The sequence below is a fragment of the Taudactylus pleione genome, unplaced genomic scaffold, assembly GCF_031769625.1.
Source record: "Taudactylus pleione unplaced genomic scaffold, aTauple2 ptg000054l, whole genome shotgun sequence".
Lineage (NCBI taxonomy): Eukaryota > Metazoa > Chordata > Amphibia > Anura > Myobatrachidae > Taudactylus > Taudactylus pleione.
The window spans coordinates 4686935-4714816 of NW_028284456.1; the positions used below are offsets into that span (position 1 = coordinate 4686935).

General features: G+C 44.8%; 1 protein-coding gene across 1 annotated transcript in view; it reads left to right on the forward strand.

Moving 5' to 3' along the window:
- ITGA9 (integrin subunit alpha 9) overlaps positions 1–27882 on the forward strand; it is a 512195-nt gene that overhangs the window by 123557 nt on the left and 360756 nt on the right. The window contains exon 4 of the mRNA XM_088464409.1: positions 13188–13311. Coding sequence (XP_088320535.1) covers positions 13188–13311 — 124 coding nt within the window. The remainder of the gene's footprint in view (positions 1–13187; positions 13312–27882) is intronic.

Here is a 27882-nt window from a genome sequence, read left to right on the forward strand (position 1 = left end):
GCGGCGTCCCAGGGATTAAATGCATGCCAGGGGAGCGCGCCTTCCCTGTCTCACAGCCGGCGCCTCCCCCGCTGCACACAGCCCTCTCTGCACTGTGCTGACTGGCTCTGTGTCAGCGCTCCTCCCCCAGGCCAGCCTTCTCTCTGCTCCTCGGTGGCCATCTTTTCTGAAGCATGGTGAACGCTGCTGGAAGCCTGCATTGGAAGCATCGTGGTCTGGGTCCCCCCGCATACCTCTCCTCCGCTGTGGTCAGGTCTGTGTATGCAGCGCTGTGTCCTACCAGGCCCTGTGTCTGTGTAGTTGAGTGATCAGCGCTGTTAGTGCAGGAATTGTTATTTCTCTGCATTGTATGTGACTGTGCTAGCGCTGCTGCCTGTAACTTTTTTTTCTAAACTGTCAGCTTTATACTGTCCCTGTTTTTTCTGCTAAGCCCTTGCGGTGCGGTGCTGCAGGGTGATCTCTCGCCTCTTAAATATATAATTGGTGAGAGGGGTCACATACGTGGTGCCATCATGTCTGAAAGTGATTTTCCCCTCCGGCTACAGTGTACTACGTGTAAAGTACCGTTAGCGGAGGGGGAGGGTAGCGCGGAGGGCCTCTGCCGGCAGTGTTTGTCTATGGCGCGGCCTCTTACGGTTACTGCACCGGTACAGGAGCCGCCCTGGGCTTGTTTCGCTCAAGCGCTTACAGCCTTAGTGGGCCAGTTAGCTCCGCAGCCCGCGTTTACACCGATGGGTTTGTCCCAGCAGTCAGTGGTGTCGTCACCCATGCAGGGTTTCCCACGACAATTGGTGGTACCCCACAGTCTCCCTATTTCCCCGCTCCCGGTTTCTCAGGAGCCAGCGTGGGTTAACTCCCTGACGAGTTCTGTACAGCACTTGTCGGATGTGTTGCAAGGGGAGTCTGTGATGCGGCCGCATAAACGGCCGGTGGCGTGTCTGTCGGCTCCTTATGAGGATGACGAGGGGACGTCTGATGATGGGGAGATTCTGGATCCTTACGATCAGGAACCTCTCCATGCTAAGGACGCTGATGCTATGTCCAAAGTATATATTCCTGGACTTATTCGGGCGGTCCGCACAGCCTTGGTGATTGAGGACGAAGTTCCCCCAGCGGCTAAATCTAAGTATGCCTTTTTCAAAGATGTGAAGGGCGATGCCACAGTCTTTCCTCTTTCGGGTCAGTTGGTGGACCATTTAGAGGAGGCGTGGAAACAGCCTGGCAAAAGATACCAGCCGCAGAGACGATTGGCGGTGGCTTATCCGTTCGCGGATAATTATTTTGCAAAGTGGGAATCCCCTCCACGCGGTGGATTCTCACGTGACCCGTCTTGTCCGTAGTGCCACATTGCCGATGCCATCCATGTCTTCCCTTAAGGATGCTACGGACCGCAAGGTGGAGATCTGCCTGAAGTCCGCTTATTCCCTTGCGGGGGGGGGGCAGCACGGCCGGCTATGGCCATTTGCTTGGTTGCCAGAGCGATGGAGCGCTGGGCGGATTCATTAGAGGCTTCTTTTGATTCCGACTGTCCGGCCGAACAGGCGGAGTTGATTGGCAATCTCCGTGATTCGGCCACCTACATCAACGAGGCGACCCTAGATATTAGTACTCTGGTGTCTAGGATTTCTTCAGCAGCGGTAGCTGCTCGTCGCACCTTGTGGCTGCGATCCTGGAAGGCGGACGCAGATTCCAAAAAGGGTCTGGAGGCGTTGCCGTTTACCGGAGAAGTTCTCTTCGGTCCGGATCTGGATAAGATTGTGGCCACGCTGGCGGCAGCCAAATCGGCTTGTCTCCCGTCGGCCGCTGCACCTTCTGGTTCTGGACCATCGTCCTTTCGGTCATCTAGGGCCCAGGGCAGGCCCAAACCACAGTCGTTTCCTCGACAGGCTGGCCCTAAGAAATCGGTCAAGCCCCGGAAGCAGACATGGAGTACCAGACGTCCGGCCCCCAAGCCAGATGACAAGCCTGCTGCCTGATGGTCCGGGCCTCCCTTTGGGGGATCCCAGGGTGGGAGGCCGCCTGCTGCAGTTCGCCCAGTGTTGGTCGACCACTATGACAGACACTTGGGTTCTGGAGGTGGTCTCCCACGGGTACGCCCTCTCCTTCCGGCACAGACCCCCGGCTCGATTCTTCACCACGGGTCTACCATCAGACCGGAACAAGGCTACGGAGCTGCGGAAGGTATTGCACACTATGCTCCAGGCTGGAGTTATAGTGCCTGTTCCATTCTCCCAGAGGGGCCAGGGTTTCTATTCAAATCTTTTTTTTGGTAAAGAAACCCAATGGGTCGTATCGTCAGAGTTTTCTCAACCTCAAAGCACTCAACAGGTCTTTGCGGGTACCGAAGTTTCGGATGGAGACCCTACGGTCCATCATTCTGGCGCTGGAACCTGGGGACTACATGGTGTCATTGGACATACAGGACGCTTACCTGCATGTCCCTATTCTTTTGCGCCATCAACAGTTCCTCAGGTTTGCAATCCGCAGCGACCACTTCCAGTTTCGGGCGTTACCTTTTGGCCTGGCGACAGCACCACGGGTTTTCACCAAGGTGATGGCGGTCATGGCGGCTTCTCTGCAGCTGCAGGGAGTCCGCATGTTGCCGTACTTGGACGACCTGTTATTGGTGGCAGGATCTCCAGAGCTCCTGTTACGCCACTTGGACCTGACCATTGCACTGCTGCAACAGCACGGCTGGCTAATCAACTGGCAGAAGTCCACTCTAATCCCGTCTCGGAGGATTCTGCATCTTGGAGCCTTATTGGACTCGGGACAGCAAAGGATCTTCGTGACGGAGGACAAGATCTCTGCTTTACAGTCAAGGGTGCGCAGTTGTCTGCACAGCCGCCGGGTGTCCCTACACTCGGCGATGAGGTTACTGGGCTCCATGGTGTCGGTGTTCGACATGGTGGAATACGCCCAGTTTCACTCCAGACCTCTGCAGCACCTGATCCTGTCCAAGTGGAACGGGCTGCCTCAGTCTCTGAAGTCCCAGACGATTGTGCTCACCCCGGAAGTTCGCCTGTCCCTTGCTTGGTGGTTACAGACGACCCACCTCAACAACGGACGTCCGTTCTGGGTTCCAAATTGGGTCCTGTTGACAACGGACGCCAGTCTTCGGGGCTGGGGAGCGGTTTTGGATCCACACTTGTTCCAGGGCAGGCGGAAGCCGACAGAAGCGGAGCTTCCCATAAATATCTTGGAAATCCGTGCTGTCTTCAATGCTCTCCAGCAGGCACATCGGTTTCTCCAGGGTCACCCGGTACAGGTCCAGTCGGACAATGCTACCACCATGGCCTACATAAACAGGCAAGGAGGAACCCGCAGTCGGGCGGCTCTCGTAGAGGTCTCTCGGATCCTGGTTTGGGCGGAGCGCAATCTTCCGGCCATATCAGCGGTCTTCATCCCGGGAGTGCTAAATTGGGAGGCGGACTTTCTAAGTCGCCAGGACGTTCATCCGGGGGAATGGTCCTGCACCCGGACGTTTTTCAACTGCTGGTGGACAGGTGGGGTCTTCCAGAGATCGACCTCATGGCGTCCCGGCACAACAACAAGTTGCCGGTGTACGGGTCTCGCACAAGAGACGAAGGGGCGTCTCTGGTGGATGCTCTGTCCGTCCGGTGGACGTTCCGGTTCGCATACCTGTTCCCTCCGGTCTCCCTTCTTCCACGGGTAATCCGGAAATTCAAACAGGAAGGAGGGACGCTCCTGTTGATAGCTCCCGCGTGGCCCAGACGGCACTGGTTCTCAGACCTTCAGCGTCTGTCCGTGGTCAGTCCTCTGCGGTTGCCGCTACGACCGGACCTTCTGTCTCAGGGTCCTTGTCTTCACTCGGACCTGACTCGGCTGTCTTTGACGGCGTGGCTGTTGAGACGGCCATGCTGAGGTCCCGGGGGTTTTCCAGCTCTGTGGTGCGTACCATGTTGCGAGCTCGGAAACCGTCTTCCGCGAGGATATACCATCGCGTGTGGCATACGTTCTTCCAGTGGTGTCGACCGAGAGGTTATGCACCGCGGGAGTTTCGTCTGTCTCGGATTCTCGCCTTCCTACTAGCGGGACTAGATCATGGGCTTCGCCTTGCTTCTTTGAAGGTACAGGTTTCGGCCCTGTCTGTCTGGTTTCACCGTAGGATTGCTACAATCCCGGATGTGCGCACCTTTATGCAGGGTGTTCTCCGCATTCAGCCGCCCTTTGTTCCACCTGTGGCGCCTTGGGATTTGGCTGTGGTCCTGAGGGCTCTCCAAGGACCGCCGTTTGAACCACTGGGCTCAGTGGATCTTAAATGATTAACAGCTAAGACTGTTTTCCTTCTGGCTATTGCTTCGGCCAGACGTGTTTCTGAGTTAGGGGCTCTTTCTTGTAGACCCCCTTTCTTGGTTTTTCATGGGAACAGGGCAGTGCTCCGCACTCGGCCCGAGTTTCTTCCCAAAGTTGTTTCCCAGTTTCATGTTAACGAGGAAATCGTTGTTCCGGCCTTTAACTCACCGGGTCTTTCCGTGGGTGAGGCCTCTTTGGATGTTGTGCGGGCCTTAAGGACTTATGTTGACCGCACTTCTTCGTTTAGGAAGTCGGAAGCTTTGTTTGTCCTCTATGGCTTCCGTAAAAAGGGTTGGCCTGTTTCAAAGCAAACTTTGGCAGCCTGGATCCGTATGGCTATTTCTGAAGCTTATCTTCATGAAGGCCTGCCGGTTCCTCCTTCTGTGAAGGCTCATTCCACTAGGTCTGTGGGTCCTTCATGGGCAGCTCGACGTGGTGCCCCAGCAGTCCAGATCTGCAAGGCTGCTACGTGGTCCTCTGTCCATACCTTCGTGAGGTATTACAGGTTTGACACCTTCGCCTCTCAGGATGCTTCCTTCGGGCGGCGGATTCTCCTTTCTGCACAGGAGCGTCCCCACCCTTAAAGGATACTGCTTTGGGACATCCCCAAGGTATCCTGTGGATACCCTATGGACCCTGAAGTAGAAAATATGAGATATGGTAAGAACTTACCCTTGTTATCTCTATTTCTACGAAGTCCATAGGGTTCCACAGGACTCCCGCCCTGTCGCACCTGTGCTGCAGATGGGCTTTGCTCTGGTCACCGGTTTTCCGTCTCCCTCTGGTGAGAATGTGATTCTTGTATGTGTCCAGATCTTTGTTCTCTCTCTTCCTTCTCCTCCTCCGGCCTATGGCTTGGTAACTAATGAGATGCCTTGGCTCGGGGGCGGGGTATAGGAGGGGGACCTAGTGCATCCTGGAAGGCTGAAAGCTTAACTCTTTGGTGCCCGATGACTGACGTCACACCTATACCCCAAGGTATCTTGTGGAACCCTATGGACTTCGTAGAAATAGAGATAACAAGGGTAAGTTCTTACCATATCTCATATTTTTTCTGTCCCATAGATAGATGTAGCCATACTATGCTGGTTATTGTGAAGCTCATACATCGTTGTGTTTGGACTGCTGTAGTCTTCTTTGTTTGGTCTCAGTGAGTGTAAGATCTTCGTACGTTTCATCATGGTGGATGAGGAAGACATGTCTGTGAGATTACATCAGAGATGTGTGATTGAATTTTGTGTGAAACTTGGAAAAGCAGAAATGTTTTCGTACACTGGACTCTTGTTTGGATTCTGGATTTACAATCGATATCAGGAAATCGGTTATCCTCTCCAACATTTGAACGGTGTTCTTGTACAATTCAATTTGTCGTTGCATCTGCTCTTCTGTGAGATTTCTGGGTACCCACCTGGCACACACGCGATGCATTTTCAGTTCCTTTTTTATCACAATGTGCTGAACCTGTTTGCATGAGATGCCAAGTGACGCCGAAAGTTCGCTTAAAGTTAACCTTCTGTCATTTTGCAACATCTCCGCAGCTTTGGCAATGTTGACATGGGTAACCGCGGTGGTTGGTGTCCCAGAACACGCTTCATCAGTCACTCGCATATTACCCTCTTTGAAGTGCTTCCACGACTGAAATATTGCAGCATGGCTATTTATTTCTCCACCATATGCTTGCCGTATCATTTTATTTACGCTTTTTCCAAGTTTAAAACAAAATTCAAACACGCATATCTGATGTCATCTCACGGACACGTCTTTCTCATCCACTATGACGATACGTTCAAAGATCTTCAACTCGCTGTGACCAAACAAAGAGGACTACAGCAGTCCAACCGCAGGTTCAGACACATCGATGTATGAGCTTCACAATAACTAGCATAGCGTTGCCACGTCTACCCATGGTACAGAAAAACAGAGGCAGTCTCATTACTTTTCAATCAAATCAAATATATCTTTCTATATATCTATGTATACACACACACACATATATATATATATATATATATATATAATCTACTGTACATAAATATAAATATATATAAATATATATACATAAAATCACTGTTACATGTGCCACTGCGGCTCTCTGCCTGATTGGCTCTCAGTGTTTATCCTACCTACCTGGTCTCTGGCTGCTACGTGCAGTTACTCACCTGTTGGAAAGTCTCGTTACCTGACCTCAGCCTGAGGGACCAATCACAGGAGACCTCTCCCTTCATTAGGGATTCAAGTCAGTTCCTGCCTGCCGGTGATATTACTACTGTAGTTCCTGCACCTAGTGGAGGTTCACGTTGTCGCTGCATGCTGTGCAGTTCCTTGCTCCTTAACCTTTGTTCACGTGTCCAGTATCCTGCTATTGTATACCCTTGCTCATAGACTCTGTCCTCAGTGTCCTGTCCCTGCCAGTCCTACTCCTGTGTCCTGCTGGATTCTGCCTGTTCCCGTGTCCATTCTTGTTACGTGTTTGTGCCTTGCCAAGACTCTCCAGCTTACCTTTTGTGCCACCTCTGGTTTATGTCTAGTCCAGCGTGTACCTGTGGATTCATCCGGCCTGTTCAACTACATCAAGTACTGGTTCTGCTACAACCTCCAACCTGCATCTGCCTGCCAGTTCAACCATTTCAAGTACAAATTCTGCTACAAACTCCAACCTGCATTCACCTGTCAGTTTAACCATATCAAGTACTGGTTCTGTTACAATCTCCAACCTGCATTCACCTGTCAGTTCAACTATATCAAGTACTGGTTCTGTTACAAAATCCCAACTGCATCCTGAGTAGCTGGTCTGCCACAATCAAATCCATTTCCAGCATTGCAGGTTCAACAGTATTCCCACCTGCATCCTGAGTAGCTGGCCTGCCACAATCATTTTAATTTCCAGCATTGCAGGTTCCACAGTATTCCCACCTGCATCCTGAGTAGCTGGCCTGCCATAATCAAGTCCATATGTAGCATTGCTGCTTCAACATAATTCCAGCCTGCATCCGGAAAAGCTGGCCTGCTACTATCCACATCTACATATCCTTTCTGTTTATGTGCTTATCCACCTGTGCCAGTTAATTGCAAGTCTTCAAACCATCAAGCCAGTTTCCCAGCAGCAGACTCTATCTGCATCTGTTAGCCTCTGCTATTAACCCCTACCTTGCTTGCTGCTTCACTCAAGGTAAATAATTCTCTGTGGATCCCTGTCTATTGCATGAGCCCCATCAGCGAGCTCTAGGGGTCTCATGCAAATAGTGCAGGTACATTCATAACAATCACAGAGCTGGGTTAACGACTGCTAAGGTGCATGGTGCGTAAAAGTCGCCAACGCTCTGCTGATTCCATAGCTGAAGAGATCCAAACTTCCACTGGCATTAATGTAAGCACAAAAACTGTGCGACGGGAGTTTAATGGAATGTGTTTCCCTGGCCGAGCAGCTACAGGCAAGCCTCACATCACCAAGCGTCTGATGGAGTGGTGTAAAGAACACCGATACTGGACTGTGGAGCAGTGGAAACGTGATGAATCACACTTCTCTGTTTAGCAGTCAGATGGGTGAGTCTGGGAATGGCGAATGTCGGGAGAACGTTACCTGTCTGACTGCAATGTGCCTTCAGCGCAGTTTGGTGGAGGAGGGATTATGGTATGGGGCTGTTTTTCAGGGTTTGGGCTAGGCCTCTTATCTCCAGTGAAGGGCAACCTTAATGCATCAGCATACCAAGACATTTTGGACAATGCTATGCTTCCAACTTTGTGGCAACAGTTTGGAGAAGGCCCTTTTCTATTCCAACATGACTGTGCCTCAGTGCACAAAGCAAGGACTATAAAGATATGGTTTGATGAGTTCAGTGTGGAAAAATTTGACCCTTCCTGCACAGAGCCCTGACCTCAACCCCATTGAGCACCTTTTTGATTAACTGTAACGGAGATTGCGAGCCAGGCCTTCTCGTCCAACATCAGTGCCTGACCTCATAAATGCTCTACAGAATGAATGGGCACATATTCCCACAGAAACACTCCAAAATATTGTGGAAAACCTTGAAAGAAGAGGGGAAGCTGCAAAAGGGGGACCAACTTCATATTAAAGTATATGTATTTGAATACAATGGTGTAATGGTCAGGCATCCGCATACTTTTGTCCATTTAGTGTATGTGTGTGTGTGTGTGTGTGTATGTGTGTAACTCATGTAAATCCCATCTACAAGCTTAAAGATATGTAAAATACACCACCCCCATATACCTGTCCCACATTATTTATCCCATTATTCTGCTTTTTGTAGAATATCACCCCAAAATAACATGTCATTATTGGCTAAATTATGCTGTTTAAAAAACTTTTAGGTGCATTATTAATCATTAGGAGAAGGGTTGTTTCAGAATTTCTCAACCAAGTCCCGCCATTTTTACCTTAATGCGGATACTCCTCTACTTTTTACCTGCTCAGGGGCTGCAAGCCACGTTAAACCCTATTGACACACGGGTTAGGTTAACATGACATTTTAAATTGAATAGGAAAAAGCCTGCGGCTAGTCGTGTTAACCCGCATTATCTGTTAACACGGCTAATTGAAATTTGATCATGCCCCTCCTAGTGAGGCCACACGTTTTCATAACGAGGCCACTCCCTCTCCTAACAAGGAAACGCCCTATCATACGGATCTCTGGCGCAAACATGGGATCTATTATGCGCACAATCATAACTGAGGTGCAGCATGCCAAATATTACTCTATAATTATAGATTCCACCCCAGATGTATCTCATACTGATCAACTAACTTGTTACTCATTATGTTTTGCCAGATGGCACCCTAGTTGAATGTTTTATTAGGTGTATACCTGACTGTGACCACCAAGGTGAGGAAATTGAAAAAGCTGTTTTGTCTACCAACACCCAATTCTTAATTTGGGTGATTCTCGAAGCCAAAGTTATGACAATGCTAATAGCATGTGTGGACCTTATGACCATGGGACTTCAATGAAGATTTGAACAGCTTAATCCTTTAGCAATTTATATTCCTTGTGCTGGACATTCTTTACAACTAGTGAGCTCTGTAGCAGCAGAAAGCAGTGATGAATTTGTTGCATTTATTGCATTAGAACCAAAGTTCCACAATTTCTTTTTGTCTTCCACTCAGAGATGGGAGATTTTTTTTATCTAAATTGAAAAAAGATTGTCTGGTTTTGAAAAACATTATCCAAAACTCTTTAAGGGGTCTATTTACTAAGCAGTGTTAGGAGACAGAGTGAGAAGTGATAAGAAAGTGATAAGGTACCAGCCAATCAGCTCCCAACTGTCATTTTTCAAACACAGCCTGTGAGATGACAGTTGGGAGCTGATTGGCTGGTACCTTATCACTTTCTTATCACTTTTCACTCGGTCTCCTAACACTGCTTAGTAAATAGACACCTAAGTGTTTGTGCTGATGCGAGTAAACCTCCGCACAAGTTGTATCATGAGGTGGTTTCTGCATTAAAAAAGAGGTGTTGGTGAAGGACAAATAAAGGATGTCCTGGTTGAAGCTAACTTAATGGCAGAGAAAACCAAAAGCCTTGAACTGACAATAATAATATGTTTTTGGAACAGTATCCTGGTGAAGTTATAAGATGCAAGTAAAATGCTTAAAGGAAGAAGTACAGGTTTGGCAAGAGTTGTTGGGTTGCACAATTCATCTGAACATGCTTCATCATGAAGAAGAGTTGAAGAGATCTGAAATGGAGGCAGTACAGATGTGTGAGGCAGATGTGTAAAACAAAGATGTGAGAAGGAAAAAGCAGCTGAAACTTCCATTTGATGAAAGTTTTGGAAGGAGTACAGATTTGGAGGGAAGGCAATCATTTATTGTGGAGAAATATGATGTCGCCATTAATGTTCTAAAAGTCAACTTGGAGAAAAGACAAAGAATTTATACAGAGATGCTTAATCTGTTTGGGTTTTTATGGAACTTAGTTGGCATGCAAAATGACAAATTTCAGGCTAAAGCAGACCATCTATTCCAAAAATACAGATCGGATTTGGATGAGGCATTTCCTTAAGAGCGTGTCCATTTAACCTTCTCTATGAAAGGTGATAAAGGTGCATGAACAGCTAGAAACACTGAAATGTTAATCAGAAGCTTCAAGACTTCTGAAATTGCTATAAAATTGTATTGTAGAATTGATTTTCCCAAACGTTGAAATAGTGCTGCACCTCTTTTCAAGAATGTCCCTCACTAACTGTGGTGGTGATAGATCTTTTCCCACTTCAGAGAGTGTAAAAACTACTTGCAGTCACCTTTGCATCAAGAAAAGCTTACAGCCCTTGCACTGTTATTCATTGAAAGTGACTTCCTGCAACCAAACATTTGCTGCTTCTAGAGCAAGAAAAGATAGCTTTATTATCTGGTACTTTGATTTAGAACATTTTGTTGCAAATTGTAAATGAAAACAATTTAGAGGCAGATTCATTTAGCCTGGATGCTTACCTCGGGCTTGTAGCAGTACCCTGGGCTACTCAGCTGGAGCCTGCGGGGGCTGCACTTACCGCAAATTTCTGTTCACACCCTCCAGAGCTATACACCACAACCCCTCAGGCCCAGGCATTTAATTGCCTCCTTTTAAATTAAGCTTGTACATAATATTAATACATAAGCAGTACATTGCTTCTGGACAACTTGGCCCAGTATACATTTTCTGAACCTTTTATTCTGTACAAGTATTCCCTTATTAGTTTCCAGAGAGTGCATGTAATAGAATTTATTAAATATAAATGTGTAAAATTTCAGCCTGAGTAGTATAATTTGACCAAAGCAAAACTTTATCATGTCAGTCAGTGTACTTTGTCTGCATTTCTCTCTCATGGTGCTTATCATGCCTTTGGAGTATATACTTTAGTACTTTTTCATGTTTTCTTTCTTTCTTTTCTGTATATTTACATACTGTATCTTATACATTTATGTTCTTTATTATTAATAAGCCTCCAAAATATTAAGTACAAATCGAAGTAGAATTCTAATTCAAAAGTTATTATATTAATGACAATGCAAATCTATCTAGTGTAAAGGCAAAATGTAATATTGTGCATATAGCATGTTGGCCCCTTTCTATTAGATTTCCCACTCTGTTCTATATTAACTTATTGTTGTGATATCTTCTTCCTCTCCAATTAGCAAGTGTGTGAATGGCTCGAGCAGATAGCATTAGTCTGGCCATTTATTCTGCTAGATTGGTAAATCCTGGATAGGGCAGTTTGGCAAAATTGATAAATTTCATACTGTATAAAAAGTGAATACTTAGCATGTATGAGTTGCCATGACAGCAAACTTGTAAATGTGGTGCATTGAAGAACAGATCCTAGTTCCTTGCATATTATAATGCCACATGTTTATATTTATATATGCTCTCAGTTTTCAGAAGATAAAGGTAACTCCCAAAATAGAGGAATCCAGTTGCATGTTAGATACACTCTATTTTCAGTGTATCTAAGGGCTTGCCGTCCACTACGCGACATTACTGAGTGATTGCACGATTATGACATCGTAATCGTGCAATCGCTCAGTAATCGGGCACACATCAAGCACACCGGCTATACGCGCTCTCGCTGGTCGTTTCCGACATCAATCGTCGCCCGAACATGCTGGTCAACATGACGATAACGTCAGGTTGAGCTTGTTAGGGGATGATTGATGTGCCTACACTGAACGTTCAGCGTAGGCACAGCACCAGACTGTGAAACGACTGAATGGTTACAGTGTGGTAATCGTGCAGTCGTTTCTATATCTGCTAGTGGATGTGCCCCTTAACACTAGTAAACATAGGATGGGGAAGTAATAAAAACACTCCTGAATGAATGAGAGGTACAAACTTTATTGAAAAGGTGCCTGTGTAAATTAAACAATGAATTTCCATAATGCATAGGGCCCTGTATAAAGAGGCTGAACGTGTCCATTTGTAATATTTTGGCTACTATGGATATAGGATGAGGCCTCATATACTGTTTGGCAGGTATTTAATTAGCCACGGGGCTTACCACATGGCTATAGCGCCCATGTGTATCGCCCAGAGCTATTCAACTAGCAGCCTGTTAACTGCTTGCGAGCAGCTGTGGTAACCTCCAAAAGCCTTACTTACAGTGGATTTCGGTTCGTGCTTTAGGAGGGTCCGCATTGCATGCAGCCTGTAGACTTACCATGTGCTGTAATTGAATAGCCCCAGGCATTTATCCCGGGAGCTACATGCCCGCAGTAAGTGTTGCGGGTAATTTAATTTGGACCTTTGAGAGATATATTTATTGGAACAGATGTGCCAGTGATGATGACTGTTTAACCTACTGAGGATTCATGAGGAGCATGCTCTAAAATTGCTTTATGGAAAACTGTGAGACATAAGTAACTAGGGGAAACGTAGGTAAAGCACATTATTGGTCATAAAATACCAAAGTGGTGTCATTTGTAGGCTGCAGTCTCATAAATGTCTCAACTCACAATGACATGATTCAATTAGTGTATATGTGCTGTAAGTCATATCAACCAATCAGCTATTTGCTTTCACTGGGTTCGTGGAAGCAAATGTCCTATTGGTTGGCCACCACGGAGTTATATAATCTTAGACAATTATGTGTTATTTAATTATTGCATTACCTTTCCATGATATGTTGGAAACATAATGCCACTTGTGTTATTACTAGATGCACAGATGTATAATTCATGGTAGTGAGTAGGCTATTTTTATACTGTAATGGCAGAAGCTAAATCTACTGTAGAATGACAGCTGATCTCGGTTTATATTCACATACATTCTTTTAGCTGTACAAATGAACTACTGTCAGTGTGCATAGAGCTATGTTTGTTTTTACAAGGAATTATCTTCTTGTCTGCTATAATAACCATATCTGTGATATCTGTTTAGGCATGTGCTCATCGTTGGAAGAATATCTACTATGAAAGTGAGCTTATACTTCCTTATGGGTTCTGTGTCATCCTTCCACCAAACCTTCAGGCCAATGGGAGGAAGCTAATGCCTTGTTATGAGGGTAAGTTGCCACATTCCTCATGCATGTGACTACACCTAATCATATATATTTTATTCCATACTCCAGTGGCCTATCTCTCATGGGTGATTGGTGTGCCATGCACATGGGCCCATGTGGCCGCACCATCTTTCTGACGATCTATTTGGAAGGATGACTCTGCACAAGAGATAGCAAAGACTCTGCCAAGGTCTTTTCTTTCCTCTGCACATTTGTCATCTTTCTGAATATATCACTGGAACGATAGCACAGCCGGGAACAGGTATGGGGGGCCCCCAGCTCTTAAACCACCCCTGTCATACTGATACTGTAGCTTTTGAAGATTGTAAAATGAGACTTATTATATACATGTAGGGAAGTATTTATCAGACTGCTCACTTGTGTGGTGACACCATTGTTCTGGAGCTAGCATTGAAATGCTTCATGTTAATTATATACACTTCTTGCCTTATTGTGTTTTCATATTTTCTAATACTACTTTTTTTCTTTAGCAGCTCCATTGTTAAAAGTAAAAAGTAATGGAGGTGTTGGCAGAGCCGGAATAAAGGAGGGGCCCTGAACTTATATCCTTCTATATGCATTTATGATCCTTTACATGTATGATCCTCCAAGTGTGACTATGGGTGGGATGCATCAAGCCTTGAGAGAGATAAAGTGGAGTAGTTACCCAAAGCATCCAATCAGCTTCTGTCATTTCAAAGACTGCTCCACTTTATCTCTCTTCAAGGCATGAGTCATCTCCCCATACAGTATATGGGTCACAGGAGTTAGGAAGGCTGTTACCATCTGTCCCCTCTCCCTCCTCGGACCATAGCTCTGCTCTATTCTCCTTTGCTTACATTTTACACGTAATACTGGAGAAGTCCAGATGCAAAACTATGGTGCAGCTATAACTCATTTCCAAGTGCACATGCTCCCTGTGTGGCCCCTTAAACCGGATTTGAGCTGCATGTGTGACTCTACAGCTGCCATCTGCTGCATGTGTGACACTGTATCTGTACCCTCTGCATGTGTTACTGCATTTAAGACCATAGGGCCCCCCTGTATTAAGTGCCACTTGACCCTCATTGCGTTAATCCTGGCTGTTGCTGTTGAATAGAAGGGATTGTTGGACCATTACACTATTACAAATTTAGGGTCTATTCATTGACAATACATGAGCCCTAAATACAGCCCGTTGTACATGCCTTGATAGTAATATTGTTATATGTATTTGTCTACATCTGCCCACACTGTGAGTACAGTAAAATGAAGCCTTATTGTGAAGAATATTCTAGATATAATAAAAACCGGTTGCAATGATGATCCCAGCCTGCAATGTCTGTCAGTGTGCTGGGGTCACAAATGCAGCAAGGAGGAGTCTGACACCTACTTCTGCATTTACATGGGAGATAGATGGTTTTGCACAGCTCTTATGTGTGTGGCTCTGCAAATCCATCCATCTATGAATCAGGCCCTAAGTGCAGATATTTGCCTGTATGCCGAGTTGTACGCATCTATACCATCCATATATTTCTGGAAACAGCCATCATCATCATTATAAGTTTAACTTAACACCAGCCATATTTGGTGCAAGACATCCATCTGAAATCATATGCATCTCTGTGTAACAATTGCAGCTGCACACCCACCACAAGCCCTAACTCAGCTTAGCCTTCATGCGTAAGCTCATTTATCAACCAGCTACGCCCGTGCAGCCACAAGAGGAGAAGCGGCTGAGCTGCTTATGTCTCTGAGTTGCCTGTAGCTGCTCATACATAACTGCATATGCTCGGCTACAAAGCATTTGCAAAAAATACTTGGATGCAACCCTGAATCGGCCAGAGTGTTATTAGCAAAAATTACACATTTTTACCAAATGCTCCAACTGCTGTGTTTCTTATTCATTCTCATAATCTTATACTGTGTATCTATTTCTGATTTTATTTTATATACTACTGTTTGGGACAATCTTGATTTGTAAGAACCAAAAGAGATACAGAAATGAGGTGTGCCATGTAATGTGTTGCCTTGGTTTGTGGTCACATACATTCTGAGAAGTTATCATATATCGTATATAGGGAGAGTTTCTATTTATGTTTTAACAATGTAAAGTTCTTTTCTGTTATGTCTAAGTGGATTTAGTAATATCATAAGTCACCCATTTGTTTTATTATTCCCTTTTATCAACTTAACTTAAGCCTAAACCTAGGAATAAACACACTGACACATGTATATCAAATTAAAAGAGGTCACAGCCAGAATTTATTGCTCAAATTGAAATTTTAGAATAGGTGGCAAGAAGAAAGCAGTGCTCCGAGGCCACAGCCCGATGTATACTAATACTAAATAATAGGGGCGGATCTCCGCCCTGCGTAGACCGGTCTGAGGCAAGACCATTCTCCCTAATTGGCACAGCCTTGGCCCCTCCCTTGGAACAAAGACCAGGTCCCCCCTTTAGGATGTGACAAACTTGTTGCTCTCAAAGGAAAGATGCTACCCCAGGCACTCCTGTGCTAATAATAGGCCGCCCAGGAGCACTGCTTCCCGCCAGCCTGCACCTCTACCTGTTGGGGGAAAGCACAGACAAATGCACAATCCAACAAACTTAAAAAATTATACAAACCAGCTTAAATGGGTGGGTGGGTGGGGTTGAATAAACTGGAAAGAGGAAGATGGCTCCTCTCACCAGGCTATTTATATGGGACCTCGTAGCGTTTTGTGCATTACAGTATTGACAGCCGTTATGGGACAATGTAGATATAAATGACTGTGTATCATGTTGCTATGGTACACAGTCATTTTGTAGTAATACCCCCCAGAATCTGTATTGTGGAGATCATTGTCCAGGGAATTTGAGCAGTTCTGCTAGTTGGTTATAGTGAAGGTAGGTGAGGGGGTTGTGGCTGTAATGTGGGTTTCCTTTAAACCATTGACTTTGATGGAAAAAAACAACAATTTTGTGTTGTTAAATTGAGATACCATTCTTGTACAGTAGCTCTGTTAAAGCACATGATAATTATACAGTAAGTACAGTGTATCTCCTGAGCAGCACCTAAGTACTGCAGAATAGTGATTATTACTGTGTGCAGGATGTACTAAACGGAAAACGCAGTAAAAAAACACCAATTCTGGGGTTTTACCGCATTTTTCATATGTATTATCAGCTGGCCGCTGGGTCTCCGATGCGGTGGGTAATGCCAGCATTTGCTGGCGCTACCTTATAGAAGCCTATGGGCTTCTACCGCATCACTCTGCTATGAGGGATCCGATTGGATACCTCCCAGCATGCCACGCACCGCCGCATCACACTGCACATGCGCATATGGACTTCCGGGGCATAAACCCGGAAGTCCACGGCACAGAGCAGATCGCAAAGGACAGCTCTTATCGTAAGAGCAGTCCTTTGCGCTACTGATCGCATATATTAGTACATATGCGATCAGTAGGAATGCGAGGCATGGCGGGATGTACTTCGCAAGGTTAGTACATCCCGCCCTGTATGTCTTTGATCTGTATTATGCTATAGACCAGTGTTACTCAAACTCTGTTCCCAGCTAGATCCTCTGGAAAACATGTACTGTAAAGCTGGATACACACTGATAGATTATATCGCCTGTTACAGTGGATATGTCTGTGAACGACGTCGTTCACAGACATATCCGACCTGCCGTGCAGCACAGCAGATGGCTGATATATCTGAAAGATTTATCAGTCATCTGCTGGTGTGCACTGGCGACCCGCCGATTGCCCGAACACATGCTGCAGGGACCTGGCGGTGATTGACAGCTCAACTGGGCAGGCATTTTTTTAAACAAGTTTTATTGAAGCGTCATGCATCAGATACACATACAATTTAAAGAGTGACAATACAAATAGAAAGTAACACATGAATTTACATTGTATACGTGGTACAGATAATCCATGCAACAAAAACGATGAAGAACCCAAGAGGACCAAATCATATGGAACCATAACAATAATGTATAAAGTCAGTAAGAAAAGGTGCCTCGCTGTGTTCCCCACCCGCACCCACAGAACCACATTGAGGAATGAATGCCCGCTGGCCTGGCATTTTATATGCAGTTGAGATGTCAGGCCCGGCACATTGGGAAGACAATTGGCAAGTATTTTACCAATCATCAGATAGGTCGGCGGGTTTGCCTAGTGCATACCCAGCTTTAGGTATGAGGACCGAGTTTGAGAAACACTGCTATAGACAGATGATTGAGTTCCATGGCTTATGTTCCCACTTCTCTTTGTCAGTGTGCTTGTTGTAATCCCCAAAGTCTGTCATTATCCTGTATAATGTATGTTTAATATTTGTATTTAATATTTGTTTGAAGCTATCAATGGAATAATATTTTGCTTTTGCACAATGGTCCTGTACATAGATTCCAGCTCTCTCTGGGGCGTTAAGTGCAGTTAACAAGTGTGAACTCATAGGGCGAGATATAATAGGGTCCAAGTTTTAAAGGTCTGAGTTTGTCTCACAACTCACCAAATGTAATAACCTGCGAACTTGAGAGTTCGAGGCTATTATTATGCGAGTCCGGGTGAGTTTTCTCCTATGAAAAATTCAGACGTTTTCATGCGAATATCATTAAAAGGTTCGAGTTATACAGAAGCCTTCATAGATCAGTGAGATCCGTGAAGGCTTCTTTGTTGTAAAAAAAAAGTAAACAGTAAAAAAACTGTGCGGGAAGCATTACCAGCCCCGGTTCTGTGCATGCTTCTGTGTAACTTGGATCTGCTCAGGCTAGACTCGCTATCCTGAAGCTGGTCTGGTACTTCTGAACGAGTGTTCAGAAGTAATAGTGTGTGAGTGAATCACTCGCACTCTATTACATTGCACAAATTGCATGCCCACAATGGCAACACATCTGTGAGAAACATGGGAGTTTACATGTTCTCGCACCCTATTACATAGGATGAGCTCTATACTCGCTCATTTTCAAAACTCGCACCCTATTACATCTCGCCCATAGAGTTCATAGACCTATGCGTTAACTGGGTGTTATCATCCGTTAACTGCACACTTATCAGGGATTTCTGTGCGGGTCTAAGGAGATCCGAACAGAAATCCCTGTTAACGCTGACTAATTGAATTGGTGACAGCGATCAATTATCACCTGTTAACTTAACAGGGCTAATCGAATTCCATCAATTTACCAGTCCAGCAGAAAAGTGTCACTGGTTATCAAATATTAGCAAGTGTGAAACAAAACAAAAACTATAGACTGATTATGACCTGTATTTAATTGAAATTTCTAATGAAAAATGTGACTTGATTAGTAAACTCATTTTGTTTGTAATAAATAACGCTGACATTTTACAGGACATTTGCATTGTGCTATTTATTAGTCATGCAATTTACTGTACAGTAACTTGGGGATATGGCTTCCAGATTTGAACATAGATCTTTAGAAGAGGTTTTACCATATTTATAACATTGCATCACTCTTTTCCTGTTTCCTTTTTCTACAGAACCTCGTTTTCTGGCTCTGCACTTTGCTGCTTCATAGCTTCCTAGCCCTCTAAACTGAAATACACCCCTGATTAACTCCAGTCCCCACAGGACACAATGGATTTAGAAGGATTTCCACTCCATTAAATTCCTAACTTCAATAGATTGTTTATTAATGAGATAGATTAAAAAAGCAAAGGCTCTTATTCCAAACAATGGATCATTTTAATTCCCATGGGCAACATAATGAAAGATACCTATAAACAGGATATGATTTTTAAAATACGAGTATGCAAAATTATATATATATTTGAATTGTAAAATGCATTTAATCAGGGAAAAATTATCCATTGGTCTATTACCAAATGTCTATAATATATTGCTCTTTATACAAAGATTTTAGTAATAAAAATGCATTTCATATTAAAAAGGAGGCAGCATCATAGCAAAATAACACACATACAGATGTGTCCACTATATCTATCCTCCGTGCTAGGGCCGGCTCCAGGCACGCTCCCTGCATGCGGCTGCACAAGGGCGTCGGGGTCCGGCTGTAGAAGATCCCCACCCTCCACCCTGCCGCTACCATAATTAGGGCGCAGCGAGGGAAGGGGCGAAAGGGGGGGCACGGGGCGGTGTTGGGTGCCGAGACACCTAGCACCGGCCCTGCTCCATGTGCTACAAGTGCCATGTGACTCAGTAGCACCAAGCATCTTTTCGTGCAACTTTTGACCTTTAAATTCGTCTTATTCGCACAGTGATGATTAAAATGATATGCAGAATGCCTATATTCTGTGTGTGACTGCAGGTGCATCTGCATGCCAAATACTACGTTACCGTGTAAGTGGCTGTGACATTGTAAGGTAGCGTTTCGCATGCAGATGCATCCACAGTCGCAGACGCACATAGAACATAGGTATTCCGCATATCATTTTAATCATCAGAAGTTACTTGTGCGTCATGTTTGCATCACTGTGCAAATAAGATGCATGTAAAGAGGAATAGTCGCACGAAAAAACGATTAGCACTTCTGAGTCACGCCACGGCATGGCGCGACTAGAAGGGCTAGGAGGCTAGATGTATGAGGACATGTCTGTACTGCAGGATCTGATGCAGAGCGAGTACTACACCAGTTTGTATAGTGTAACTTGCGTAAGATCTCGCAAATATAAAAATGCACATATTCAGACTTGCGCAATTCTGCAACAAACGCCTGTCCTTGCCTTGAGAGATGGAACAGGGAAGAAAAGAGGCGGTCTCTCATACTGTACACTAAAGGGTTGTTTATGTCAGTGCAGCTCATGCAGACCTCCTGTTATACTCACAAACACCCGTTAGGAAGATGTATCATAGCATCTGCTAAAGGGCAAGTGTAAATACATGCTGATGATAATGATTTGTCGTAAACTATGCTTATATGCTGCGATACAGAGTTTTTGTTATATATTATGATGTAATAATATACTTATTTACAGTGCATCCGGAAAGTATTCACAACGCTTTACTTTTTCCACATTTTGTTATGTTACAGCCTTATTCCAAAATGGAATAAATTCATTTATGTACTCAAAATTCTACACACAATACCCCATAATGACAATGTGTAAAAAGTTTTTTTTAGCAATTTTTTCAAATGTAATAATAATAATAAAAAAAACTAATGGGGGGTATCCACTTAGCGATTTAGCCAAACGATTGCACGATAACGACATCGTTATCATGCAATCGCTTGCAAATCGCGCATGCATCGGGCATATTTTGGTCGGAAGCGACCAGCGATGCACGTGCCCACTGGTCGCTTCTGACATCCGACATCGCCTGTACATGCTGGTCAACCTGACGACCTCGTCAGGTTCAGCATGTGCGGGGATGAGGGATGTGCTGGGACTGAACAAGTGAACGTTCAGTCTAGGCACATCACTAGCTATACAAATGAGAGCACGATTGCAATGTCGTAATAGTGCTCTCGTTTATATATCTACAAGTGGATACCCCCCTTAAGAAATCACACGTGCATAAGTATTCACAACCTTTACTCAATACTTTGTTGATGCACCTTTGGCAGCAATTACAGCCTCAAGTCTTTTTGAATATGATGCCACAAACTTGGCACACCTATCTTTGGGGCAGTTTCGCCCATTCCTCTTTGCAGCACCTCTCAAGCTCCATCAGGTTGGATGGGAAGCTTCGGTGCACAGCCATTTTCAGATCTCTCCAGAGATGTTCAATCGGATTCAAGTCTGGGCTCTGGCTGGGCCACTCAAGGACATTCACAAAGTTGTCCTGAAGCCACTCCTTTGATATATTGGCTTTGTGCTTAGGGTCGTTGTCCTGCTGAAAGATGAACCGTCGCCCCAGTCTGAGGTCAAGAGCGCTCTGGAGCAGGTTTTCATCCAGGATGTCTCTGGCATTGCTGCATTCATCTTTCCCTCTGTCCTGACTAGTCTCCCAGTTCCTGACCCTGAAAAACATCCCCACAGCATGATGCTGCCACCACCATGCTTCATTGTAAGGATGGTAATGGCCTGGTGATGAACGGTGCCTGGTTTCCTCCAAATATAATGCCTGGCATTCACACCAAAGAATTCAATTTTTGTCTCATCAGACCAGAGAGTCCTTCAGGTGCATTTTGGCAAACTCCAGATGGGCTGCCATGTGCTTTTTTCTAAGGAGTGGCTTCCGTCTGGCCACTCTAATATACAGGCATGATTGGTGGATTGCTGCAGAGATGGTTGTCCTTCTGGAAGGTTCTGCTGTAGCTCTGACAGAGTGACCATCTGGTTCTTGGTCACCTCCCTGACTAGGGCCCTTCTCCCCTGATCGCTCAGCTTAGACGGCCGGCCAACTCTAGGAAAAGTCCTGGTGGTTCCGAACTTCTTCCATTTACGGATGATAGAGGCAACAGTGCTCATTGGGAACTTCAAAGCAGCAGATATTTTTCTGTACCCTTCCCCAGATTTGTGCCTCGAGACAATCCTGTCTCGGAGGTCTACAGACAATTCCTTGGACTTCATGCTTGGTTTGTGCTCTGACATGCACTGTCAAGTGTGGGACCTTATATAGACAGGTGTATGCCTTTCAAAATCGTGTCCAATCAACTGAATTTACCACAGGGGGACTCCAATTAAGCTGTAGGATGATCAGTGGAAATAGGATGCACCTGAGCTAAATTTTGAGCTTCATGGCAAAGGCCGTGAATACTTATATACATATGATTTCTTAGTGTTTTTGTTTTTTAAATTAAATTAGCAAAAATCTCAAAAAAACTTTTTACACATTGTCATTATGGGGTATTGTGTGTAGAATTTTGAAGACAAAAGTTTATTCCATTTTGGAATAAGGCTGTAACATAACAAAATGTGGAAAAAGTGAAGCGTTGTGAATACTTTCCGGATGCACTGTATAATGAAATAATATTTATTTCTTCTTTGCTGTCTTCTGAAATGTAGAAATGAAAAGTTGTCAGCTTCCCAGTCAGTTATTAAGGGGCAGATACAGAGGTGGACCAATGTTTTTTTTATTATTTCAGTAAGGGTAAAATACAAATAAGAAAAGGATGGCGTTCAGCATACAGATAAGTAATCTTTTCCTGCAGACTGATATAAACTACTATTTGTAGCTGGAACATTATTTTAATATCAGGTGACAAATGGATCTGACTGGATTTGAATTTAAAAAAAAAGGTGTCAAACACTAAGTGAAGGCAAACAGTAGGAGGAAGAAAGATTTTTGAGCTTTTTATTATCCATCGTAAACATGTTAGAAACCAGTACAGGAAAAGCATTGGTAATTTAGGGCAAAAAACCTATTGCATGCTAGGTGTGACATACTTACACTTGAAATTGAGACATTTTTCCTGGATTTGTGACAGCGACACCTTTCAGACTTTTGTGAGGTGGGGGTTTGTGGTTTACATGGTACTGTAGCAACCTGTTTGTATAAAATATGGGAGCAATGTGAATTTTTTTAAAATACTAAAACATATGCTGGTTTAAGACAGGCAGCAGGAGCTGTCTTCAGCACTAATCCTATTGTAAGGTCAATGATGATAGCGTCTAAACATGGTATCTCGCTGGCTGTACTTATAGCAGTGGGACTAGATGACCAGGAAGGAGACTCATCTTAGACCCACTGGTGAGAGAGAGGGTTAGGAAATATTAATTAGCAACCTCAGACATGACAGCAAATATCTTTAGTGTTCTTCCCATTCCTCATGCCACTGTAGATGGGGCTATAAGTATACTGGACACCAAGGCCACCTGGATAAAATAGGTTGGGAACTGGGTGCGAGTGCTCGGGATCCCGGCGTTCAAAATCCTGACACCGGCCTCCCTGTTGGTCGGCATCCTAACCCTCCCCCTACCTGTAACACTAACCCTCCCTCCCTGGTGCCTAAACCTAACCTCCCCTTCCCCGCACCCTAAACGTAAACCCCCTCCTAGTGCCTAACCCTCCCCCTAGCCCCGCTACTTACCTTCGGGATGCCGGCGGTTGGGATGCCGGCACCAGGATTCTGACAGGTGTCGAGATTCCGGCGTCGGTATTCTAAGCGCTGGCATCCCGGCCATCAGTATAATGACAGCATCCCAGATAAAACACAGCACATCTTTAACTTTATAAAGATTTTCTTTAAAATAATCTCCTACTTGATGGCTTTTATTCTGTGTGTAGTAAAGCTATACTTTTATTAACTTTTTGATCTATAGTAGTCCAAAGCAGTATATAAAAAAAATGTATGAGAGATTACAATTTTGTTTATATAGACCTCTTCTTTTCCCTGCTAGTGGAAATATCTAGCTATCCAATGGCATGTAAAGTAGTGGGAACATTTTTAAATGTATGATCATGCTCTTGGATTGGTTGAATCTATAGATGCATTTTCCAGCACTGTTGTTACTGCTCCAGTTTCCACCAGTGCTGGTTTTCATTAATGTGCGATTAAGTCCTTGGTTACTTAAAGTATGCACAGAATGCTTAGTATATATATAGGTTAGATTAAATAAATACAACAAAACAAAAAACATTACTTGAATTTACATAGCATTCAGCTTATATGATGGTGTTTCCTCTGTTATCTGTTGCAAACACAGTATCTCCTATAGCTGTATAATAATGATTATGTGTTGGATGGAATCGATATGACATGGCGTCGGACCTAAGCCCAGCGGATGTAATACAGATGCCGGAAGACAGAACAGTGAAGATCCCGACAGGGAGAGTATTTTTACTATTCCTAACCCTTTCCCCCCCCTAACCCTAACCCTCCTTTAGGGGTGCCTAACCCTAACCTCCCCCCCTAGTGCCTAACCCTTACCTCCCCTCCAGGGATGCCTAAACCTAACCCCCCATTCCCACACCCTAAACCTAACCCCCCCTTCCCACACCCTAAACCTAACCCCCCCTTTCTGCACCCTGAACCTAACCCTCCAGGGGGATGCCTAACCCTAACTTTCCCCCCTAGTGCCTAACCCTAATGCCCCCTTTCCCTAGCCTAACCCTAACCTTCCACGGGGGGTGCCTAACCCTAACTTCCCCCCCTAGTGCCTAACCCCCCCTTTCCCTAGCCTGAACCTAACCTTCCCCGGGGAGTGCCTAACCCTAAATCCCCCCGGGGGTCCCTAAAACCCCCCATCCCTGGGCTAAGTGTTCTACTTACCCGTCATGGACGATCGGGATGGTGGGGGGTCGGTGTTCCGGCATCGGGATTAACATAGGCGTCAGTATTTCGACACCTATGTTAAATCCCTTGCCGGGATTATGCTGTCGGGAAGCTGGCGGTCGGCATTTTGACCGCCGGCTTCCTAACCACATACCCGTTTAGTTCATCATCCCCTTGTCGTTTTCCATGCCTTTATGTAAGATGTGAACTCTAAAGAAATAAAACCCTTTGTGAGTCAGAGAAAGCTTAAATATATAGACCCATCAGCAATAACATTAAAGCCACTGACAGGTGAAGTGAGTACATTGTATTATCTCATGACAATGGCACCTGTCAAGGAGTGGGATGTACGTATTAGGCAGCATGTGAACACTCAGTTCTTATGGTTGATGTGTTGGAAGCTGGAAAAATGGGCAAGCGTAAGGATCTGAGTGTCTTTAACAAGGGCCAAATTGTGATGGCTAGACAACTGGGTCAGAGCATCTCCAAAGCGGCAGGTCTTGTGGGGTGTGCCCAGTGTGCAGTGGTCAGTACCTACCAAAAGGTTGATACAGCTGCAGATAGGGCTGGCATGAGGCATCTATGTTATCAGTGCTCTACCCCAGGCCCAGATAATGATGGTGATGACCATCGACATGAACCATTCTCCTTTCTTCTGTTTTATATCTATTATGGGTGCAGGGTGTGCAGTACACACAGTCCTCTGAGTCAAGGAAGGTACTCACCACTTATTCTGCACCCATAGACTGTACGGAATGGGTATTTAATGCCGACTATCGGGATGCCTCCTGTCAAAATACCGACAGCTGCATCCCGATGGTCGGTATCCGACAGGGATCGGGTAAGTATACTCACCCTCCCCCCTTATTCTCCTAACCCTCCCTTCTTGTAGCCTAACCCTAGCCCTCCCCACCCCGCACCTTAACCCTAACCCTCCCGTTATTGCCTAAACCTAAGTCTCCCCCCTTCGTGCCTATACCTAACCCTCCTTCCTTAGTGCCTAACCATAACCCCCCCCCCCAGTGGTGCCTAACCCCTCCCCAATACCTAACACTAACCCCACTGTGCTGTCTAAACCTAACACTCCCCCCCCATGGCTAATAGCTAAGGCGCCCCCGACTTACCTCGTTCAGATTGGCATCTGTCTGTATTTCGGCGTTGGGATTAAGATACGCGTCGGTATTTCGACGCCTATCTTAAGTCCCGTGTTGGGCTTCCAATGTCGGGATTTGACCAGCGGCATATGGTCCGCCGGTCTGTTAACTACATCCTGACTGTACTTACTTTTCTGCTAACACTGCTGAAATCACCTAGAAAATGGCGCTAGTGCCATTGTCCAGGAGATATGCTCATGTGACATGGAGACTGAACACGGGTCCCCGCCTCTCTGAACACCACTGAGATTACGCAAACTGCATATTTGCTGAGCCTCATCACAAATGACAGGTCAAATGGCCTGTCATTAACTGATATAGAGCAGCATTGAACTATAAAGTATTGTAAAGTACAGTTAGCGCTCATGTGGCATCTAATGGTGCATACACACGGGACGTTCGTCAGCGATAACAATATCGCTGAACGATCTCCCTGCACTTTCCCGTTGTGCTGGATGATCGATATCGATCATCCAGCACACCACCAACCCATCAACGACCCGCGATCCCTATAGTAACCTGGTCGATATCGATCAGGTTGGCCTGCATGCACGGTCGATGGACGATATCTTTATCGTCCATACCTGCCCATGCATCGCAGGTCGTTGGTGGGTTGGAGACACCGAAAATGCACAATATGAATGATAACGATAGGATCGATATCGTTATCGTTCATATCGTGCATCTTTATCGTACCATGTGTACGCAACTTAACCTTACTAAGCAATCAGGGCATCGTTGCAGATAAACCAATTAGAGTGAAGCTACTCTGCATTTGCTACAGGTATTATTTAGAAAAGCCTACATACATTAAAACATTAGTTAATTTCAGATATTTTATATACTGTTGTAATATGCATAAATAAAAAAAAAAACACGACATAAAGACTAAAAATGCATACACACTAGACGATATTTTGCATGATTGCCAGATTTCGACGCATCGGAACGACAAATCATGTAAAATATGTCCAAATCGTGAGTGTCCACTCACGATGCCTATGCGTGTCCCTGCGGGTCGTACATCGCATCTTCAGATCTTGCTTACAGCAGGCAAGATCTGCTAATCTCGTTAACAAGATTCAGGTCGTTGGTCAGATCATTGTCAGATTGGACAGTTTATGCAAGATATCGTTTGTCTGGGAGTGCAAGGGAGTTGCCGGGGAAATCGTTGACGACATTGCATCTTTTGCGAGTCGTCTAGTGTGTACGCACCTTAACATTTCCTGTGCTACTTTTACATATAAGATGTGGTTCTGTTATTACAAAAACTGCAAAAAATACCCTACTGTGCCTGGCTGTAACTCATAATAAAGGTTTCTATGGCCTCTGTATGGTTTCCATTCTGTACTGATGTCACCGTACTCCGTTATCTAACAGACCTCACACTAACATTCCATAACATTTATAGTTGCAATCAACCTCCCAGCACTCAGTGAGGATAGAAGATCCTGTATGACATCTATGACCTGTCAGTAACCGGAGTGGTTGTAGATATTGTAGATCAGAATCAGACATACCTTAGGTCAGACAAGCATGATTTATAGACTTAAACACGCATACAGAGGGTACAGAAATACATTGTACTGTGTTCAAATTCTACACATCATCAATCTACTGATTATAATGTAGGTTTAGCTTATAGGATTTCAGGGAGGTCCAAATCTAAGATTTCATGCAAAAACAAAGCAGCCAGGTTGGCATGGGGGATGCTGCATGCTGGTGGTGGTGGTGTGGTGGGGTGTGGGGATGTGAGGCTGAATTACTGGCATTGTGAAGCAGGGCCACGATGATGCGATTCAGAGCAAATTGCATCATTGCCCTCCTGCTGCAGGTTTTTTTTTTTTTTGTGGTGGTGTGTATGTGTGTGTGTATGTGTGTGTGTGTAGGGGGGGTCCTAGGGATATGCGGCTGGTCGGGAGACTTGCCAGCTTTTCCAACAAAGTAGCCAACTATGAATGGGCTTATCTGATAATGATTGAAGTCCTTATATCTCATATAAAACTTTGTAGATTGTTAAAAGTAAGTAACAAACTCACAATAAAAAACTTATCTATGGTAAATGTCACAACAAGTTATTAAGTGTAAATGTGTGATAATTTGCAAACATGAAATCATCATTTAAAATCTGTAATTTGTGTTTACTCGGCTTGTCTTTGTCCTATATTCAATTTTTTTTAAGATATGAAATAATTGAGTGTGACAAATATACAAAAATAGAAGAAATTAGGAAGTGGGCAAAAACTTTTTCACACTGTCTTGGCTGTATGGCGGAGACTTGAATGCTCTCTGGGCCTGATTCAGAGCCGGACGCT